Raw genomic sequence first — 19,663 nt, forward strand, 5'->3', positions numbered from 1 at the left:
CGTAGTGCTGCAGCTCTTTTGATTGTGTGTGTGTGTGTGTATGTGTGTGTGTGTGTGTGTGTGTGTGTGTGTGTAAATGTGCGAAGCATTCTACTACTCTGCTCTGGATCACCGAGCACATTCCTTCATGTCCGTTTGGAACTCTGGCCAACCAACACATCCCCAACCCCTCCAGAAGTGGGCGGCAGAATCTGGACACACAACTGCCCCAGTGTTAGGCCACCAGTTATGCAATATTACACAGCACTCCGCTCGCCCCTAAAGCCAAAACCAACACCTGCAGGATACAGGCATGGCCATGAACCGAATGATTTTCACATCAGCGCTCATCAATTGCCTCTCTCAGGACCGCTATCCTGCATTAGCATTGAAACAGTTACAGTACGTAGAGTTCCTGTAGCTCCTGTCCTACTTACAGTCAAAAGAAAAGAAACGTAGACACACAAAGGATAGATAGTACTGGAATGTTCAAGGCACTGGCTGCTTGGATTTTAGTTGCAGTTTGCTGCCTTCTTTTCCCTTTGGCCTTGCGTTCTCAGGCACTGACCTTGAACAGCTCTCTATTGGCCAATGGCTCACAGATCAGTTTCTCGACGTTGCCCCCGACGACAAACGTGGACACCACGATTGCCATGAGTGCCCATGAGAAGATGAAGCTGAAACCCACACCACTATAGAGAGAGAGAGAGAGTAAGAGAGAGAGAGGGGGGGGTGAGAGAGAGAGAGAGAGAGAAAGAGAGAGAGAGTAAGAGAGAGGGGGGCGGGCAAGAAAGACAGAGAAAGAGAGAGAGAGAAGGAGTAAGAGAGAGAGGGGGGGAGAAAGAGGGATAGAGATAGTAAGAGAGAGATGAGGAAAGATGGAGAGAGTAAGAGAAAGAGAGAGAGAGAGAGAGAGAGAATAAAAGAGAGAGAGAGAGAGAGAGAGAGAGAGAAGGAAAAGGAATGAAAAAGGAAGCATTTAAAGTTATGCATGCTTTTCATCTTCTAAAATAGACCCGTTCAACTGCATAAGCAAACATATGCATTCCCAAGGTATTTCCAGTGGCATAGAAAACAACACTGAGCTTATAGTAACTTGGAGACGAACAAAAATAAAAAATAAAACGTTTTAAAGTCAACATTTTCTAGAGCATTATACTAAAGTCTGATTCATTTTCATTTCAGTATCTGAAAGTATCTGCGTTGGTTTTGAACGTTTCAACCAGAAACCATCTAGGAACAGATTTAAAGGGTCTAGTGTCTGCTGTGGTGAAGTTTTTGCCGTGGTGTTGACTTACGCCATGAGGAGGTTGCCACCGGTGTTGGACAGGCAGCCGCGCGTGGTGGGGGAGGCGTTCTTGTCATAGCCACAGGTTCCACAGAGTAGGCCCAGAAAGTTAAAGGCCAGGATGAGAACCACCATGCAGCAGACCGCTACACAGCCGATCCACCTGACGGACAGACGGAAGGGGGGGGGGGCTGTTGAAAGTCTCCATAGCAGTCTTCTGTCTTGTGACTGAAACACACTAACAACACCTAGAAGCTCATTTCTCTGAACACACTAAAGTATATAGTACCTGTAGAAGTCGAGCTGGTCGATCTGAGGGTAGAAGGCCTCAATGTCCTTCTGGCCGTCTGTCAGGAACTTGGTGAAGTTGACCAGAGCTGGCTCCAGTGGAAACATTTTTGTGAAGCCAATGACCTCTGCTCCGACCTTATCCAGCATGCCTTTCACCCCTGCAGGACACCCAGACAGGGAGATGTGAGCGTCGACGATTTACACATGAAGTCGTATCATATAGTAAACACAGTATATGATGTGAGGGTTAGCAGACTAGGTCCTACAACATAACAATCTCATCAACTCATCAAGCAAATAAATGGGGTAAATAAATTCTACTGGGGTTTTAGTCTTTGATTAAAAAATATGCCATTTTCTAGGTCCATCCAATAATACAAGCAATTGTTTACAGTGAGTCAGTGCAGGTAAGTCAGGGCCATTTTAAGGCTGCACTTGCAAATGACTACGGCAAGGATGGAGGGACACGATGCACGTCACTGACACTTACGAGGCAGATCTGTTTTACAAGAGAAACGCGTTTCCAAAAAGGCAGAACAAAAGAAAAAAACAAAACAATAAGACACAGTCATGCTGAACATCTTTTTATCATAGATAAAACCATTGAGTGTTGAGAAGTTGTAAAGTTACTAGTTACATCATTTTCAATACTGTATGTTTTCAATGGAGGAAAACAACTTTGACCAGAAATAAGGCAATGCAGAAAATATGCTGTGTGTTATATGGTGTTAATATGAATATTTCCAGTCATCTGAGAAAGCATCCACTTACTTGAGACTACATTTTGGGTCTGCTCTGTGACCAGCTTAGGTGTGTTGTTGAAGGCTGAGTAGCCCTAGAGTAGGGGACACAGATAATGTCCACTTTATGGAAAAACATCACAGGTGGGTAAACTTACTACACATGTAAGACACCTCACCACCACCCCACCACCCCCTACAAACACACACACACACACACACACACACACACACACACACACACACACACACACACACACACACACACACACACACACACACTCCAAAATGCTTGGAGGTACTTGATGCATTACCTTCTGGACTATATTGCTGAGGTCAGTTTTAAGGACATCGTCCACATTGGCCAGCTGGGGGTTCACATCAGGGAGCTAGAACACACAGAAGACAGACCAAACAGAGCTTAATACAGTACATATACAGTACGTTACACTACGCTAGCGTATATCTGATAGTCATTATGAGAATAACAAGGCCCATGAAAAGCAATACATCCCCTGTGACTTCCCTTGTGGTGAGTTCCATATTAATAACACAGTTATCCTGCCTCGTATTCCCGTTTGGGGTACATCTATACATAACATATGCTATTGTATGAAAAATGGGTGAGAGGGCATACCTGGGTGGCATGTGTGTAGCCGTGTAGTCCGCACCCTTACCCTGTTAAAGTTGGCACTGAGGGCTAGCTGGCTGAGCGTGCCCCTGACGGTGTTGCAGGTGTGCGAGACGTCTCCGTTGGTGCAGGCCGGGTCGTTAAGCGTGTTGCTCAGGGACGTGCGCTCGCTCTGCAGGCTGTTCTGCAGCCGCCCTGTGGCCTCCTGCAGCGTCTCCAGGGACGTGCTGACATTCTCCAGCGCCTCCTTGGTCTCCCGCATGGCTGGGAGGGAGTGGAGGAGAGATGGTTATGGTTATGGATTTAGCAGACGCCTTTGTCCAAAGCGACACATAAATACAAAACAACATAATAATATTTAAAATTGAACAGGGAACAGATTAAAATGTAGGTCAAATATAGTAAGGAGAATAGTTGTAGTACACAATAATATCAATTCAAGCAATAGCCTAATAAAAAGCAATGTAAAAAAGGGGAAAGGCAATAATAAAACAATAATGTCAATTCAATCAATAATATAAAAACAATGACATGCTAAGACTACATTAAGGAGAATATCAATAATAAACAATAATGTCAAATTAATTAACAGCCCAATTAAAATAAAACAACATTATATAAACCATAACACATAAGCGCTTAAACAAGTATATGTTGAATAGGAATGTCTTTAGACCCCTCTTAAATGACCCAAAACTACCACAGGAACGGAGAGCACTGGGCAGTTCATTCCACCAACATGGAACCACTGAAGAAAAGAGTCTGGAATTAGACCCAGTTTTCATGACTGGTCGACACAACATACGCTCACCAGAAGACCGCAGTGGGCGGTTGGGGATGTAAGGCTTGATTATTGAATTAAAATAACTAGGAGCAGATCTAGTTAGTGTCCTATAGGCCAAAGTGAGAGATTTAAATTTAATTCTGGCTACTATAGGGAGCCAATGGAGAGTAACTAGGAGAGGAGTTACATGTGTCCTCTTTGGCTGATTGAAGACCAGGCGTGCTCCAGCATTTTGAATCAGCTGTAATGATCTTGTTACACAAGCGGGTAAGCCAGCTAATAGTGAATTACAATAGTCCAGCTTAGAGATGACCATGGTCTGAACAAGAAGTTGTGTGGAATCTTGTGTCAGATAAGGTCTGATCTTCCTAATGTTGTAAAGCATAAACCGACATGATTTTGCAATAGAAGCTATATGCTCAGAGAAGTTAAGTCGGTCATCAATTACAACGCCCAAGTTTCGTGCCGATCTAGTTGGGGTCAGTGAAGTTGAGTCAAGATGGATGTTAATCTGTTGGGGAATAGCTGTTTTAGCTGGAAACACCAAAAACTCTGTTTTTGAGAGATTAAGCTGAAGGTGCCGATCTTTCATCCAGGCTGAAATATCCTTAAGGCATGCAGAAATCCGGTGGGAAACACTAGAGTCATCAGGTGGGAAAGACAGGTAAAGTTGAGTGTCGTCTGCATAACAGTGATAGTCAAATCCATGGGAGCGAATGGTATCACCTAAGGAAGTGGTGTAAATAGAGAAAAGCAAGGGTCCTAATACTGATCCCTGAGGCACACCTGTGGTGAGGTCATGAGACTTAGATACCTGTCCCTGCCAAGACACGTTGAAAGAACGCCCTTTAAGGTAAGATTCAAACCAGTCAAGAGCTTTTCCAGAAATTCCCAGTTCAGATAGTATAGATAGGAGAATGTCATGGTTAACAGTATCAAAGGCTGCAGATAAATCTAGTAGAATTAATAATGATGACTGAGCAGAGGACTTAGCTACTCTCAATGCTTCAGTCACAGACAGAAGAGCAGTTTCAGTAGAATGACCACTCTTGAAACCAGACTGCATAGGGTCTAGTAGATTATTCTGATGAAGAAAGTCACAAACTTGCTTGAAGACCACTTTCTCCAAAACCTTTGACAAGAAAGGAAGAAGGGAGACAGGTCTGTAGTTCCCCACCTCAGTTGGATTAAGTGTACTTTTCTTTAGCAGAGGTGTAACCCTAGCCTGTTTAAAAGAATAAGGAACTATTCCAGAACTGAGTGAAGCATTAAATACATGTGTGACTGCTGGTAGAACAGCGGGTGAGATAGACTGTAGAAGAGTGGACGGGACAGGATCTAATGGGCATGTTGTTGGACGACATCGCTGAAGCAATTGAGAGACTGCTTCCTCATCAAGAGGAGAGAAAGAGTCAAATGATGCGGTCATACTAACACAAGGCAAAGCCCTCCTTATAGGAGCATCAAACTGAGCACTTATTTTAGCAACTTTTTCAGTGAAAAATGTTGCAAAGTCATTTGCTGACAGTGAAGTAGTTGATGGTGGTGGTGGAGGATTGAGAAGAGATTTGAAAGTAGAAAAAAGTTTTCTACTGTCAGTGGCGCTCTCAATCTTGCTTTGATAGAATGCCTTTTTTGCAAGTGTAACAGTGGATGAAAAGGATGACAGCAAAGACTGGTAGTTACTAAGATCATACTAAGAGATAGGGGTCAGTGTGGTCTATACCCCCCCCCAGTAAAAGGAGGTGTCTATGGAGACATGTCAGATCGGGGGGGGGGCACCCATTTCAACACAGGGTAACTTGGGTCGCTATTGAATTGGCTAAAATCACAGGGACAGGGGAACAGCTCAAGATGGACCACTCAGTGCTGAGAAGATATGGAACTGTTTGAGTATTCCAATGTCAGTGTCATCACCACACTATTTGAACACAGATGTCACTGGCGTAGGTGGTACAGATTTGAACTAGTAACCATGACGAATGCCTAGCCAGGCCATGTTTTCACTTGGTGGAACATTCTGCATCACTTCACAGCTCTCCACAACCTTTGGGTGCTTGTACTAACTTACTTAGTTCAACTTAAGCTTAGAATTGTGGTAAGAGCATGGTTTATCAATAGTGCAACAATTCTCATAGTATTTGCTCCTAGTTTAGACCTACAAATATCTACATATACGTAGTTTCCAGGTTGAAATATTACCCTTGTGTTGACCCTAATGTGTTGACAAACTGTGATGAGTGGACCACTGTGGTTTCTGAGCACTGACCAGGCCAAACGGAAGTCTGAATCTCAGCGGTCCATGTGGGCATGGCCTAAATAAAACACCTCTAAAACAAACACTTACGTGGTGGCAGGTGGCTCTGCACAGTGGCGTTGCTGATTGGCCAATAAGCCAATCGTCTCTGGCCCACCCTATTTATACTGCATCTCTTAACATAGACACACTGCAGTGGTTCATCTTCCACGCTCCGCCTCAGTAGCCATCCTCTTCCTTCCCCCAATCCCCTCGTCATGGTCATCTCTCGTAATCGAAAATAAAACACTCAAACAGGACAAGGCCGTGCCTGTCCACGGCACTGGACCTTTAAGGAATATTGTAGAGGGATCGACACACTGGTCAGGCGACCGGGGCTTGGCCACAGGTTTCTGGCTTGAGCTAGCAATATTGGCTGTGCAAGACGATTCAGCGTTTGAAGACTCAGCTCTCGAGTTAGGCTGGACTTACATAAAGCAGGACAGATACGGCCTGTTGACTCCTATGATTAGATTATGACACCCCCGGAAAAGCATGCTGTGGATTTGATGTGGTCTCAGACTGAATACTGAGACCTGTCTGTCCAGGGCAGAAATAACTCATAACATGGTGTTCTCCACATAATCTGTTTTGTGAAGTTTAAGACCTAAATTTGCCAACAAAAAAACCCTGTATATAGAAGTAGAGCATCTTCAGAACAGAGAACACTGGTCAGGGACACACTTAACAAATAAAAAAAACATGACTAATTTCAGGTAAGGTTTTGGGATGCCACCACAATGACAACAAACACAGCACAGCACAGAACGGTCACGGACAGCAGTGGGTCAATGTCAGTGACTACAGGGTCAGTCTACTGGCTCTGTTACCTTTGATAGCACTCTCCACTTTGACTATGGGCCAGTCATCATGGAACAAAGCACAGTGAGAAGAGATATGCATAATTGTTAGGACTAATATAGATAGATATTATATATATGGTGGGCACAAGTATGCAGTGACTGGGCTTCTTGTTGGATTGTGTATGTGTGTGTGTGTGTGTGTGTGTGTGTGTGTGTGTGAGAGAGAGAGAGAGAGAGAGAGAGAGAGAGAGAGAGAGAGAGAGAGAGAGAGAGAGAGAGAGAGAGAGCTATGTTTGTAGTCTCTACCTCCAGTCATGCGTAGGGCATTATCCAGAGCGGGAACAACGTCTTTCTCTAACTGGCTTTGAATCTGTCCACCAAGTAACGTCCCAATGTCTGGAATAAGCAGATATATTAGTTAAATAGCTATTTAGATGTTTAGATACATACATACATACATACATACATACATACATACCTACATACATACATACATACAGTATAGGCCTAGTACAGAACATACTGTGTACACCCAAGCACAGGTTGAGTTCTGATACTCACTGTCCAGGTCGGAGAGGACCTTGTTTTTGGCTGTGGTGTACTGCGCTGTCAGGAAGTCTATTTGCTGCAAACAAACAAACAAATAGAAGCATCAGTCAAAACCCCCCTGGGTTCTTTTAAACTAGAATGACGCTTACGGGAGTAGACTGAAGTGCTAACAAACAAATCGGGAAAAGAGAAACTCATATGTTTTATTTGTGTGTTTATGTGCAATGGAGCCTTACTGTTGGTGTGGTGTTGGCGAAGGACTTGAGGTCTCTGATGTTGGTGTTGACCAGTCTCCTGGTGCTTCTGATGTGGGAACTCAGGTTGTGGTTGGCTGAATATGCAACCAGCACTCCACCACTGTAACACACAAACAACACACACACGCTCACTGATAGGCCACAGACTCAACCTGATCAGCATCACTACATGAACATTCTGCTGAAACCATTTACCATTCCACCCTGCTGTGTGAGTACACATGGTATGCACGGATATGCACTTACAACTCTTCACCAGCAGAGGGCATTGTAAGGGCACTGCTCATCACCCAGACATGATTATCGTCCAGTGCCCCGTGTGAGTCACTAAACTGGGCCACATGTTATTCAGTACATTGAGGACAAACTGACTATGAAACCATGACCTCAGTAAGCTTATTCTCTCTCAAGATGAGAGACACACTCCTTCTGAGCTTTTGTAGTTTCCTCAACTCCTTCTCTTCCCCCTTCCCACACCATCCCTGTCCTAAGAATAGCAACGTTAAAGGGATCGCTGTGGAATCCTAAAGCCTATTTGTGTCGTTTGTGACAGACTTCATGTGCGATGGCTTGTGCGTTCCCACTGCTGCTTACTCTGAGTGGGCTGAATTAGTGCCACTGTTTATTCAACATCATGGACAAGATGGCCCCCACCTCCTTGATCCAATCTGCTTTATCTCTCTGTAGCCTATCTCTCTCTCTCTCTGTATCTCTCTCTCTCTCTGTATCTCTCTCTCTCTCTTTCTCTTCATGTCTTAGGTGAGGTCCACTACAGGAGAGGAGGTCCACTACAGGAGAGGTCCACTAGAGGAGAGGAGAGGTCCACTACAGGAGAGGAGAGGTCCACTACAGGAGAGGTCCACTACAGGAGAGGAGAGGTCCACTAGAGGAGAGGAGAGGTCCACTAGAGGAGAGGAGAGGTCCACTACAGGAGAGGAGGTCCACTACAGGAGAGGTCCACTAGGAGAGAGGACCACTACAGGAGAGGAGAGGTCCACTACAGGAGAGGTCCACTACAGGAGAGGAGAGGTCCACTACAGGAGAGGAGGTCCACTAGAGGAGAGGTCCACTACAGGAGAGGTCCACTACAGGAGAGGTCCACTAGAGGAGAGGAGAGGTCCACTAGAAGAGGAGAGGTCCACTACAGGAGAGGAGAGGTCCTCTAGGAGAGGAGAGGTCCACTAGGAGAGGAGAGGTCCACTAGAGGAGAGGTCCACTACAGGAGAGGTCCACTAGAGGAGAGGGGCAGCACTGGGCATGGCTGGCGAGGGATTGTATATGAATTTGGTAAAAGGATATTTTAAGTGTGTGTGCAAAGAACAGGTGCAGATTTAGAAAGAAGGTGGCACACTGGACTAACACAAACTCATGCACCATGCATGCACACACACACACACACACACACACACACACACACACACACACACACACACACACACATTTACACACAGAGAAATGTATCCCTTCACCCGATCTCACATAAACTCACACACATTTGATTAAATGCCTTCACATTTCCCTGAAATTGCTGGATTTGATTACAGATTACAGACTTTCCCTTTCTCCCTATTCTCACTGTCACACACACACACACACACACACACACACACACACACACACACACACACACACACACTAACACTCACACACACTTGAGTGCTGCCACAATTTAATAAAACTGTAACTTGAGAATTGGCTATAAAACATCCTGATGGCATAGGTAACTGGTCTCTGAGTATGTGTGTGTGTGTGTGTGTGTGTGTGTGTGTGTGTGTGTGTGTGTGAAATGTGAATGTGTGTATTTGTGAAAAGGCTATACATGCTGTTTAATGTGCTGAAAAAAAGACAGTTAGACCAGTTGTTCCAAAATTCGCATTGGTCATTGTGTATTCATTTACCTGATAATGTAGGTACTTTAATACCTACTAACACACACACACACACACACACACACACACACACACACACACACACACACACACACACACACACACACACACACACACACACACAGTCCCTTTCTCCTATTAATAACAAGATAGTCTTTGTGGCCCAGCCAATTGCCTGCTATCCCATCAGAAGATTTATAATAATCTCAGAGAAAGCAGCCTGTGAGAAGAGTGCAGGCTTTTACAGATGAACCACAAGAGCCAGGAAGACACAGAATACAAGATGAAAGATGAAAGATGCTGCAGTCAACACCTCATTCACAGAGGAACTTTCTCATAGCGGAGAAGGGAAGATCAGTGTCCACTAACTGCTGCTATGCTCTATTCCATACAGACACATACACACACCCATGCTGCTATGCTCTATTCTATACAGACACATACACACACCCATGCATGCACGTGCATGCACATGCACACACACACGCACGCACGCATGCACGCACGCACACGCACACACACACACACACACACACACACACTCTTTTCTATTTTACAAGAGAGAGAAAGAGAGACAGGGGGAGAGAGAGATGGAGAGAGAGAGAAAGAGAGAGAGAGAAAGAGAGCTGCAGTGTCTAATTTCTTTCTGAAATACCTGCAGGTGTGCTCTCTGAACTCACTAACATGATTAAGCTCTTGCTGTTGCTCCGTGTTTGTGTGTGAGTATGTGTGCAAGTGTGCACTAGCCCCATCTCAAAAGCCGTTTTTTTCATCCCCACAGCAATCTCCCCAATTCTCAGAAATAAGACATTAATCCCCAAAAAACAAGATTCAATCTCTCAATCTATCTCCTTCTCTGAAAGTGTGATATCTCTTTTCTATATGACTAAAGTTCCTTAACAACACCATCTGCCTACTGTAAAGAAGACCTGGAAACGGCTGGGTAGATAAAGTCTAACAATTCAAACTCACATAAACCTAACCTAATGGAAACAGACAACTTACTGAAGCTGTTTTACACTTCAACAAATCTAACTTTGCCAACTCTTCAGACATAAATATAATCAGAGTTATGTAATGAAAGTGTGGCGTCAGTGTTTATTGTGGTGCCTGAATGATTGTTGGAAATGCTCTGACTCATTAACTTAATGAGAATCAACGTTCTATTAGCCTATTAGAATATCAGTGATGAGTCACTCAAAAGAACAACATTTATGTCCACATCTTTCAGTTTTTCCCCATCGCTCTCTCTCTCTGTCTCTCTCTTTTTTCTCTCTCTCCCTCTCTATCTGTGTACTGTATCATGTCTGTGTATGTGTATGTGTACAGTATGTGTGTGTGTGTGTGTGTGTGTGTGTGTGTGTGTGTGTGTGTGTGTGTGTGTGTGTGATTTCCCTAGACAGGCTTAGATTAGTCCAAATGAGCAGGTCAGCTTGTATTCATCACACAATGGAGATCCCCAGTCCACTGACCCCAGTGCTGAGCTGAGGCCTTATGAACACATAAGGTTGCCTCTGGCTAATTCACATCTAACCAAAACATTCCGCTTCTTGATTTAAAGGACTATTAATAAAACGGGCCTTTTATCTGGCTGCAGTGTTGTAGCCCTTTGTCTCTCTTCACTGAATGCACATTTCACAGTTCCTTTGCAAATCCCTCCTCGCTGAGAGCCTATTTGTGAGTCAACACATTGTTTCAGTTCGTTAGTAACTTCCACCACCACACCCACTGGCAGACTGCTTCAAAAAGACTTGTTATCAGAGAAAATGAAAGAACGCTCCAACATGTCATCTCATCCCCATCTTCACAGCTGAGAAACACCCGGACGTGCGAAGCGCCTGAGAGAGCTGAGAGTGACGCTCCTGTGGCACTCTGGTGTCGCTGCGCTTCTTCCACCCAGCTCTACCACCAATCAGCCTCTTGTGTGCAAGCATGAAAGGACACTGATGAACCCCGGAGCCAACTTCCTCCTCTGAGGACAAAACGTGTGGCTGAGCAAGCGAGCGTCGCGCGCATCGTGGGGGGGGGGGGGGGGGGGTCGGGGTTTGGGGCATGTGGGCGGGGGCGGAGGGACATTGAACGGAGCCCCTGTGAGTGGGCAGAGCGGCGGGCTGGGGCATCGGTGAACGCGCCATTGATCGAGCACCAGATGTGGCCATTCAGTCTCCGCAAACCGCCCTCAGACTGCCAACGCCGGCAGCACAATGCAGCTGATTACTCGCCGGCTCAGCGGCTCTGCCAACGGCAGACGGGACGTGAGCGGAGGGAAGACACAGTCACTGTCCCCAAGGGGTCGTGGCAGCCGCTCATCACAGAATGGCAATCAGTAGACATGCATCTAAGCTGAATTAGATCGAGGAATCTTTAGGAAAGTTCCGCAGGGTCTGTCAGTGCACCTGGTTTAAATGGTACATGGCGCTGTTTGCTTTGAGATAGTGCTGAATAGATGACACTTGGACACGTGCAGGCGCCACACATATAGTCACTCAGCAACTTTTCCATTAGAGTGGAATAACTTGAGTAAGTGACTGAATGTCTATTGGGATCTTACCACCATGGAGATTCGAGCCACCTCTCTCTCTCTCTCTCTCTCTCTCTCTCTCTCTCTCTCTCTCCCACACAAAGATCCACACACACACACACACACACACACACACACACACACACACACACACACACACACACACACACACACACACACATTCCTTTCCACTAGGGGAACAGAACAGCCAGCCCCAGTCTAAGTTTCCAATTGCTCAGAGCCATCAGATAAACTTAATTACCACAGGTTAGCCAGTGCACACACACACACACACACACACACACACAAATGGGGATCCAGCCCCCAAAAAGACCTCATAACAGAATGACCTCTATCATAAAAAGGAGAGAGGGATGTATGCATCTTCAACAGGAACTGAATAGCATCTCAGCCTGGCACATAACAACGATACAAACTCAAGAGATGTTTTCCTGTAAGAGGGCCAAAAGATGTGTGGTGCCTTTGCTTCAGAGAGCAGTGAGATCTGACATATGTGCAAGGTAGAGGGGTGAGTGTGTGTGTGAGAGAGAGTGTTTCAGTCATGTTTGTTCCTGTTTGTATGAATGTAAAGAAGTATGAATGTGTGTTTGCGTGCGTGCGTGCGTGCGTGCGTGCGTGCGTGCATGTGTGTGCGCGTGCTCTCACTCACGTGAGGAAGACGGAGGTGGCGATGAGCATGGTGGTGTAGAAGCCGCGCTGGCAGTCGGCGTTCTTCCTCTGCCTCTGGTGCATCTCCCCTCCGCAGTTATCACAGCAGCGGCACATGCAGAAGCACAGGCCCACCAGGGGCGTGAACAGCACGAACAGCACCCCCATCACGCCCAGCACTAGGAAGCCCAGCTCGTAGTAGATGGCCTGCCGGAGACGCCCGCACACAGACGGTCAAGGAGACGGGCGGGGGGACACAAGGAGGAAACGACAGAGAAAATTGGGGCTTTCATGAAACTTTCTTTGGAAAAATGTTTCAGCAGATATGAATTAGCCAACTTATTCCATCCCAGTTACAAAAAAAGGCTTAAAGAATCTCAGTCAGACTTATAAGCTGGTATTAAAATGAAATATGCATGAGAGTTGAAGAGAAGAATGACTGATATCAGTGTCATCGTGAGGTCATTTAAAATACCCCGTCATAGACAGCGGCCATAGAGCTGATGTCCGCTAACCGACAGCCTTATATCAGTCTAGTCGGCATGCATTATCATCCATCATTTCCAATCCCATCCAGTGAATCTGCATAATACACCCTGCCGTTCTCTAGACCCATAAGCTCTACTGTCATCTACTGAGGGCTCCACTGAAGCCCAAATCTCTCTACTTTCGAAAGAGAGAGGAGGAGGAGGAGGAGGAGGAGGAGGGGTGGAAAGAGAGAGGAGAGGGAGTGACATTGTTCTAAAAGAGTTGTACAGCTGTATCTCTGTCTGAGTGGAACATTACCTGTAGTGCTAGAACAACGTTCTCCGGCTGCAATGGCAGAATGTGAGTAGCGTGTGAAACAGAAAGTGACAGCACAGTGAGATAGGGTTAGAGTGGTGTCTCACAGACATTCAGTGCTCTGTTAAACACACACACACACACACACACACACACACACACACACACCTACTACACACGCATACATTACAGACGCACACACACACACACACTTTTACTTTTCTTTACTTTTTTATTTTTCTTTTACATTCTGGGATCTTTTCCCATCAGTTTGTAAAATCTTTCTTCTTCTGAAACTGCAAACTGATGGAAAAAAATAAATCAGAAATATGAAAGTTGATGTGTGTGTATGTGTGTGTGTGTGTGTGTGTGTGTGTGTGACTATGGAATTACAGTAGAGTCCTGAGCAAGAGACATTTTACAGTTTTTCTTGCTGAAAAAAGCACTCTGGTCAAAACGTCCCATTTTTGTTTGCAAAAGAATCTAACAATCACAAAAGATAAAAAAGCAAAAAAAGCCACAAAATCCTCCAGTGGCCAAATTAGTGATTCAATCAATCATTACACAATTGTCAACAAAATGGAAAACGTAGATTTCAATATGAGCATTCTCAACCTTGAGTAAAAAGGCAAACAAGCATATCACAGCATGAATTATCCTCCTCCCAATATCTAACCAGAGAGGGTTACAGCGGAGCTGGTATTAGTTAGTAATCAAGGATCTTTGAGCTAACTGTAACTGCATATAAGATCTACAGTAAGCACCTAGACTAGGCTAATTCATACATTCAAGTACAACTTACTTGTCAATTTCCTTTGACACAGACCTACAGTAAGCACATGGACTAAGCCTTTGTACTGCCTTCCTCACCAAATAATAGGTACAGTACTTTCATAACTCTATATGCCTTTAGCCCCTTTGGTCCATGCTTGCAAATAGCAATACAGAGGAGGTATATTTTATGGATATGGAGTGATTGCTAATTGAAGAATTGTGCAAAGGAGATTCAGACATTTGAAGTCCATAATTGTGCAAGCAATATCGGTTAGTGGTGAACAGATGGTATAGTAACCATTTGTCCAACACGGTTAATCCAGTACAGTTTGGAGTCTTTGAGAGCTGTGTTTTGAAAAAGGGTGTTAAAAATATGGGAAACCAATGAAAAAATGTGGCAACACATTAACTTCTGCTGTGCTAAGGAGGTGAAAATTACTATTATCAAGTTTATTTCAGTTTCATTAAGTGCGTCTTAACAATGGATAAAAACTGCAAATAGCAATGATGAACAGTTAGTGAACCCTAGACATAAGATGGTGGGCTGACTCAATCACGAGTGCGAAATGACTGATGATTATCTTGGCTACTCTAGTGAAGCATCAGGTGTTCTAGCCTAGAAATCTAGACGCACCCTAGCGGCAGCAAATGTAATTTGCAGCCAGGGTAGTCTAGCAACTCTCTGTTGGCATGCGAGCTGGAAAAACCAAACTCTAGTCAGGCCAATCACATCGTGTATAGAGTTGGTGGGTAGGCTTAACATAATGACGGCAGAGTTGCGATGGTTCCGTGTGAATTCCCTGCTACTTGAGAACAAAGAAGGTGGATGGCCATGACTCGAGTTAAGCTTTTTTTTTTAAGTTGGCCATGTACCAACTAGCTCCGCTGGTGGGAAAACGCATGGGACTCATGGGTTGTACTACAGCAGCGCTGTAATGCGCAGAGGGAATTTGAAAGAAAACCGTTTATCCCGCCCCTCGGCTTGAGCACTGCTAATGGTGAGTTCCCAGACCCTACATCTTGATGTGGATCTGGCTCGTCATCCTGGTGTTTTGTGGCTTGTCCATTCAGGAGGTGTGAATGAATGAGGTTAGAGCCGGGGCCTACCTTCTTGTACTCCTCAAGCTTGATTCCACCCATGTTCTGCTGAATCACTTTAATGATGAGATCTGTAAAAACAAACACATCACATGCAAATTGGATTACACCAATGTTACCCTCAGCAACAAATCAGCCAATAAGCTAACCCACATGTGATGAGCTAAACATGTCACTCCACAACACTCACATTAGTTTGACCTTTATTGTTGATTTACATTTCACCCCATCAATCTTGCTGTTACTGTAAACATTATCATAACTTGTTACCAGATGTTGTAAATGAGCCTGGGTTTAAGTGAACAATCCTAAAATTTCAGAATGTGTACAATACAGTTTTTCTCGATTGCTTTTACCTGCTTAAGTAAACTAGAACCCACTTGGTCTTCATGACTACTTTCTTGCACAGCAGAAGTAATCTCTTGCGAATGTGTTCACACATTTTCATTGGGTTCACACATTTCTCACATCCTTTTGCAAAACAGTTAACACAGGTGTCATTCAAAAGCCTTTGACACACTCTATTGGTTTTCCCATGCTAAACAAAAGGAAAACATCTTTTCACAGGTGGTATAGATTCCTTGCATAAGTCTGAATCTCTGATACACCTGTGTGAAACTCCTTTGCACAATTCTTCAATCAGCAATCATTCATTATACATAAGAGATGTCTGTTGCTATTTGCAAGTATGGATCTAATGCACATTTAGACAAATTACTGTATTGCCTATTTGGTGGAGAAAACAGTACAAAAGGTGTTTACTGTAGGTCTATTTCGATGAAAGTTGTAGTTCAATGAATCTTGGTGTTTGCTGTATGTCTTACAATGACAGTTACATCTTGGGAGGCATGAATAAATTATTTTTTTATTCAGCACATTATGTCTTTTCACAGTTTTTTTCTGATACCAGAAAAATGAGGAAGAACAGACATAGCAAAAATGCTCATTTTGAGAACTAGATTTTGCATTTTGTTGTCCAGTGTGTAATGATTGATTAAAGAGTGTTTTTGAATTGGCAACAAGTTGTAGTGTTTGAAGGCAAGATTTGCTTTTGCTGCATGTTTTAAGTGTTTTGAGAGAGTAACAGCCTTTTGCAAGCAAAATGTGTCATTTTGTCCAGAGTGCTTTTGTTCAGACACGGGTGTTAACTGTTTTGAGAACGTGATGTCAGAGCTGACACAGGTATCAAAACGATCGAGAAAAACTGTAAGTATGTATTCCACAACATATTCCACCTTCCATTTGAGCTCATTTCACACATCCATAACAGATTTGCTTGTCAGCGCAACATAGAGTTATCTGAAATGTAAGTGACCACAAACACTGACTATTCATTTGTTCAACCCACAGGGGCGTTAAAGGCAGCAATTTGAGCAAATGAAAGACTTGAAGGAAATACTGAAGGCCCTTCCAGAGGTTCCAGTGTGATTAACTGCCCGACATTGACAATGATTTACAGTCTTTCTCGATCGCTTTAATTCTTGTGTCAACTCTGACATCACGTTGTCAGAGTTGTTGTGTGTTAACTGTTTTGACAATGTGATGTCAGAGTTGACGCAAGCATTAATTTTTTAACGATTGAGATATGGACAATGAATGATATAAGTATAAATACTCTTTTGATCACGTGAGGGAAATTTGGTCTGCATTTTTCCCAATCCGTGAATTAGTGAAACACACGCAGCACACAGTGTACACACAGTGAGGTGAAGCACACACTAATCCCGGCGCAGTGAGCTGCCTGCATCAACAACGGCGCTCGGGGAGCAGTGAGGGGTTAGTTGCCTTGCTCAAGGGCACTTCAGCCATGCCTACTAGTCGGGGTTCGAACCGGCAACCCTCCGGTTACAGGTCCGAAGTGTTAACCAGTAGGCCACGGCTGCCCCATGATTGCTAATTGAAGAATTGTGCAAAGGAGATTCACACATTGACATTACAAGTTCATTAGTACTTACGTAAGTGCATCAAAGCAATCGAGAAAAACTGTAACATGTGGCATGATTACTCTCCTCATTTTGAAGGATTCAGCATAAGCAAGTCTCACAAACAGCCACCCATACACACACACAGGTGCACATTCATAAAGTACTCAGTTCATGGCTTGCTAATTTAGGGGGAAACAGAAACTGAAGTCACTGTAACAATGAAAAAATTGTATCATTTTACAGTGAACCAAATTGGGTTGTTGAGAGAGATCATAATACCTGGACATGAAAACGAGAAGGAAATGGATGTCTTCATTGCAACACTGGAAAAGTCCATCTGTTCACAGGGCTATTCAGAACTCTAGGCTAATTCATAACAATGACGCAGCCAGGTGTATCAGCGGGAATAGATGCTGATTGAGTGGGGAGTAAGAGAGGAGAGGAAGTAAGTGTGTGAGTGAGTGAGTGAGTGAATAAGTGAGTGAGTGAGTGAGTAAGTGTGTGTGTGTGTGTGTGTGTGAGTGAGTGAGTGAGTGAGTGCGTGTGTGGGTGAGTGATTGAGTTAATGAGTGAGTGAGTGAGTGAGTGAGTAAGTGTGTGAGTGTGAATGAGTGAGTGAATGTGTGAGTGTGTGTGTGTGAATGTGTGAGTGGCTGATTTGAGTTGCTAACTGCTTGGAGTGCAGCTGTGTTGGCAGACTGAGCTGGGCTATGGCAGGTCATGCGGCAGGTGTCTCGACTTGGCCGCGGCCACTGTAAACACAAAGTGAGACGCTGCCGAGTGGGAGGTCAGATCAGTATAACCTCCCGCTAATGCCCCGAGCCACGCTAACGCCACACACACATGGCACCACCAAGGCAGCCATCTGCCTCCACTACCCTCACCTGAGACAATGCAATGAGACAGATTGCTCTGGCAAGATTTACAGAAATAAAATGCAGGTGTGTGTGTGTGTGTGTGTGTGTGTCTGGTTTTCATTTCATGTTCAACATGACTGTCTGTGTTTTGGTAACTTATAGTATACATTTCAGAATGAGTGTGTGAGTGTTGTTGAGACTGGCAGCAGCTGTGCAGAGAGGTTAATTAGGCTCCCGACAGGCACCGGGTGCTGACGTCGACACGAGACACTATCCCTATGGACTCTACGCTTTGCTGACCCTTTTCCATATGCCTTCATCTGAATAAAAAGCCTGAGATAGTGTGTGTGTGTGTGTGTGTTCTAAAAGACAAATTAATCTCACCGTATGACCAACAATAGAGGGTACCATGAATAGGTTCAAATAATGGCAGTTTCAAATGATATCATCAGTTAAGTTTCCTACTGCTCTCTAGCCCTTTCCTCTCGCCTCTAGCCAAAACTGATTCTATTCAAGAGCAGTGGTTGTCTGTCCACCTCCATTTGGACATCCAGAGGCTGAAGAAGACCTGATCTCTCTCTCTCTATCTCTCACTCACACACACACACACACAATGTGTGTCTCTCTTCCTCTCTCTCTCTTTCTATGTCTTTGTATTCATGTGTGTATGTGTGTTTCTTTGCCGCTCTCAGCTTATTCATGAATGAAAAACAGGGTTGAATGTGGTTTCTATTCTATGCTATTAATAGTGCCTTTCTGTTGTATGTAAAACCGTCCTGTTTTATAATCCCACCCCCCACCCCCTGTCACTCTGACACACACACACTGACACTGAAAATGATGCAGGGCTCTCCAACATATACTGCACAGGCACACACAGATGCAATACAGTTTTTCTCGATCGTTTTGATACCTGTGTCAACTCTGACATCACATTCCTAAAAACAGTTAACACCCGTGTCTGAACAAAAGCACTCTGGACAAAATGACACATTTTGCTTGCAAAAGGCTGTTACTCTCTCAAAACACTTAAAACATGCAGCAAAAGCAAATCTCAACCACTACAACTTGTTGCCAATTCAAAAACACTCTTTAATCGATCATTACACACTTGACAACAAAATGCAAAATCTAGTTCTCAAAATGAGCATTTTTGCTATGTCTGTTCCATTGCTTAGTAATAACTGTGAAAAGACAAAATGTACTGAATACTGTAAAAAAATAATTTATTAATTCCTCCCAAGATGTAACTGTCATTGACATGTAAGACATACAGCAAACACCTAGCAAGATACTGTAAATTTCATTGAACTACAACTTTCATCAAAATAAACCTACAGTAAACACATTTTGTACTGTTTTCTCCACCAAATAGGCAATACAGCACTTTGTCTAAATGTGCATTAGATCCATACTTGCAAATAGCAACACAAAACAGACATCTATTATGTATAATGAATGATTGCTGATTGAAGAATTGTGCAAAGGAGTTTCACACAGGCGTATCAGAGATTTAGACTTATGCAAGG

The 19,663-nt window shown here is 44.1% G+C and overlaps 1 protein-coding gene across 8 annotated transcripts in view; it reads right to left on the minus strand.

Moving 5' to 3' along the window:
- Positions 1-19,663, minus strand: part of prom1b (prominin 1 b) — a 38,718-nt gene that overhangs the window by 10,988 nt on the left and 8,067 nt on the right. For 4 of the 8 annotated variants that reach the window (XM_042084889.1, XM_042084861.1, XM_042084824.1 and 1 more), the window contains exons 2-15: positions 15,362-15,423; positions 13,484-13,510; positions 12,699-12,904; positions 7,598-7,718; positions 7,374-7,437; positions 7,119-7,208; positions 6,840-6,863; positions 2,976-3,193; positions 2,613-2,687; positions 2,330-2,393; positions 2,049-2,057; positions 1,557-1,716; positions 1,278-1,430; positions 548-671 (exon numbers count right to left, since the gene is read on the minus strand). In XM_042084889.1, coding sequence (XP_041940823.1) covers positions 548-671; positions 1,278-1,430; positions 1,557-1,716; positions 2,049-2,057; positions 2,330-2,393; positions 2,613-2,687; positions 2,976-3,193; positions 6,840-6,863; positions 7,119-7,208; positions 7,374-7,437; positions 7,598-7,718; positions 12,699-12,904; positions 13,484-13,510; positions 15,362-15,423 — 1,397 coding nt within the window. The remainder of the gene's footprint in view (positions 1-547; positions 672-1,277; positions 1,431-1,556; positions 1,717-2,048; positions 2,058-2,329; positions 2,394-2,612; positions 2,688-2,975; positions 3,194-6,839; positions 6,864-7,118; positions 7,209-7,373; positions 7,438-7,597; positions 7,719-12,698; positions 12,905-13,483; positions 13,511-15,361; positions 15,424-19,663) is intronic. The other 4 variants (XM_042084871.1, XM_042084833.1, XM_042084842.1 and 1 more) reach the window with 4 other exon arrangements.

This window comes from Alosa sapidissima, chromosome 1 (assembly GCF_018492685.1).
Source record: "Alosa sapidissima isolate fAloSap1 chromosome 1, fAloSap1.pri, whole genome shotgun sequence".
In the NCBI taxonomy this organism is placed as follows: domain Eukaryota; kingdom Metazoa; phylum Chordata; class Actinopteri; order Clupeiformes; family Clupeidae; genus Alosa; species Alosa sapidissima.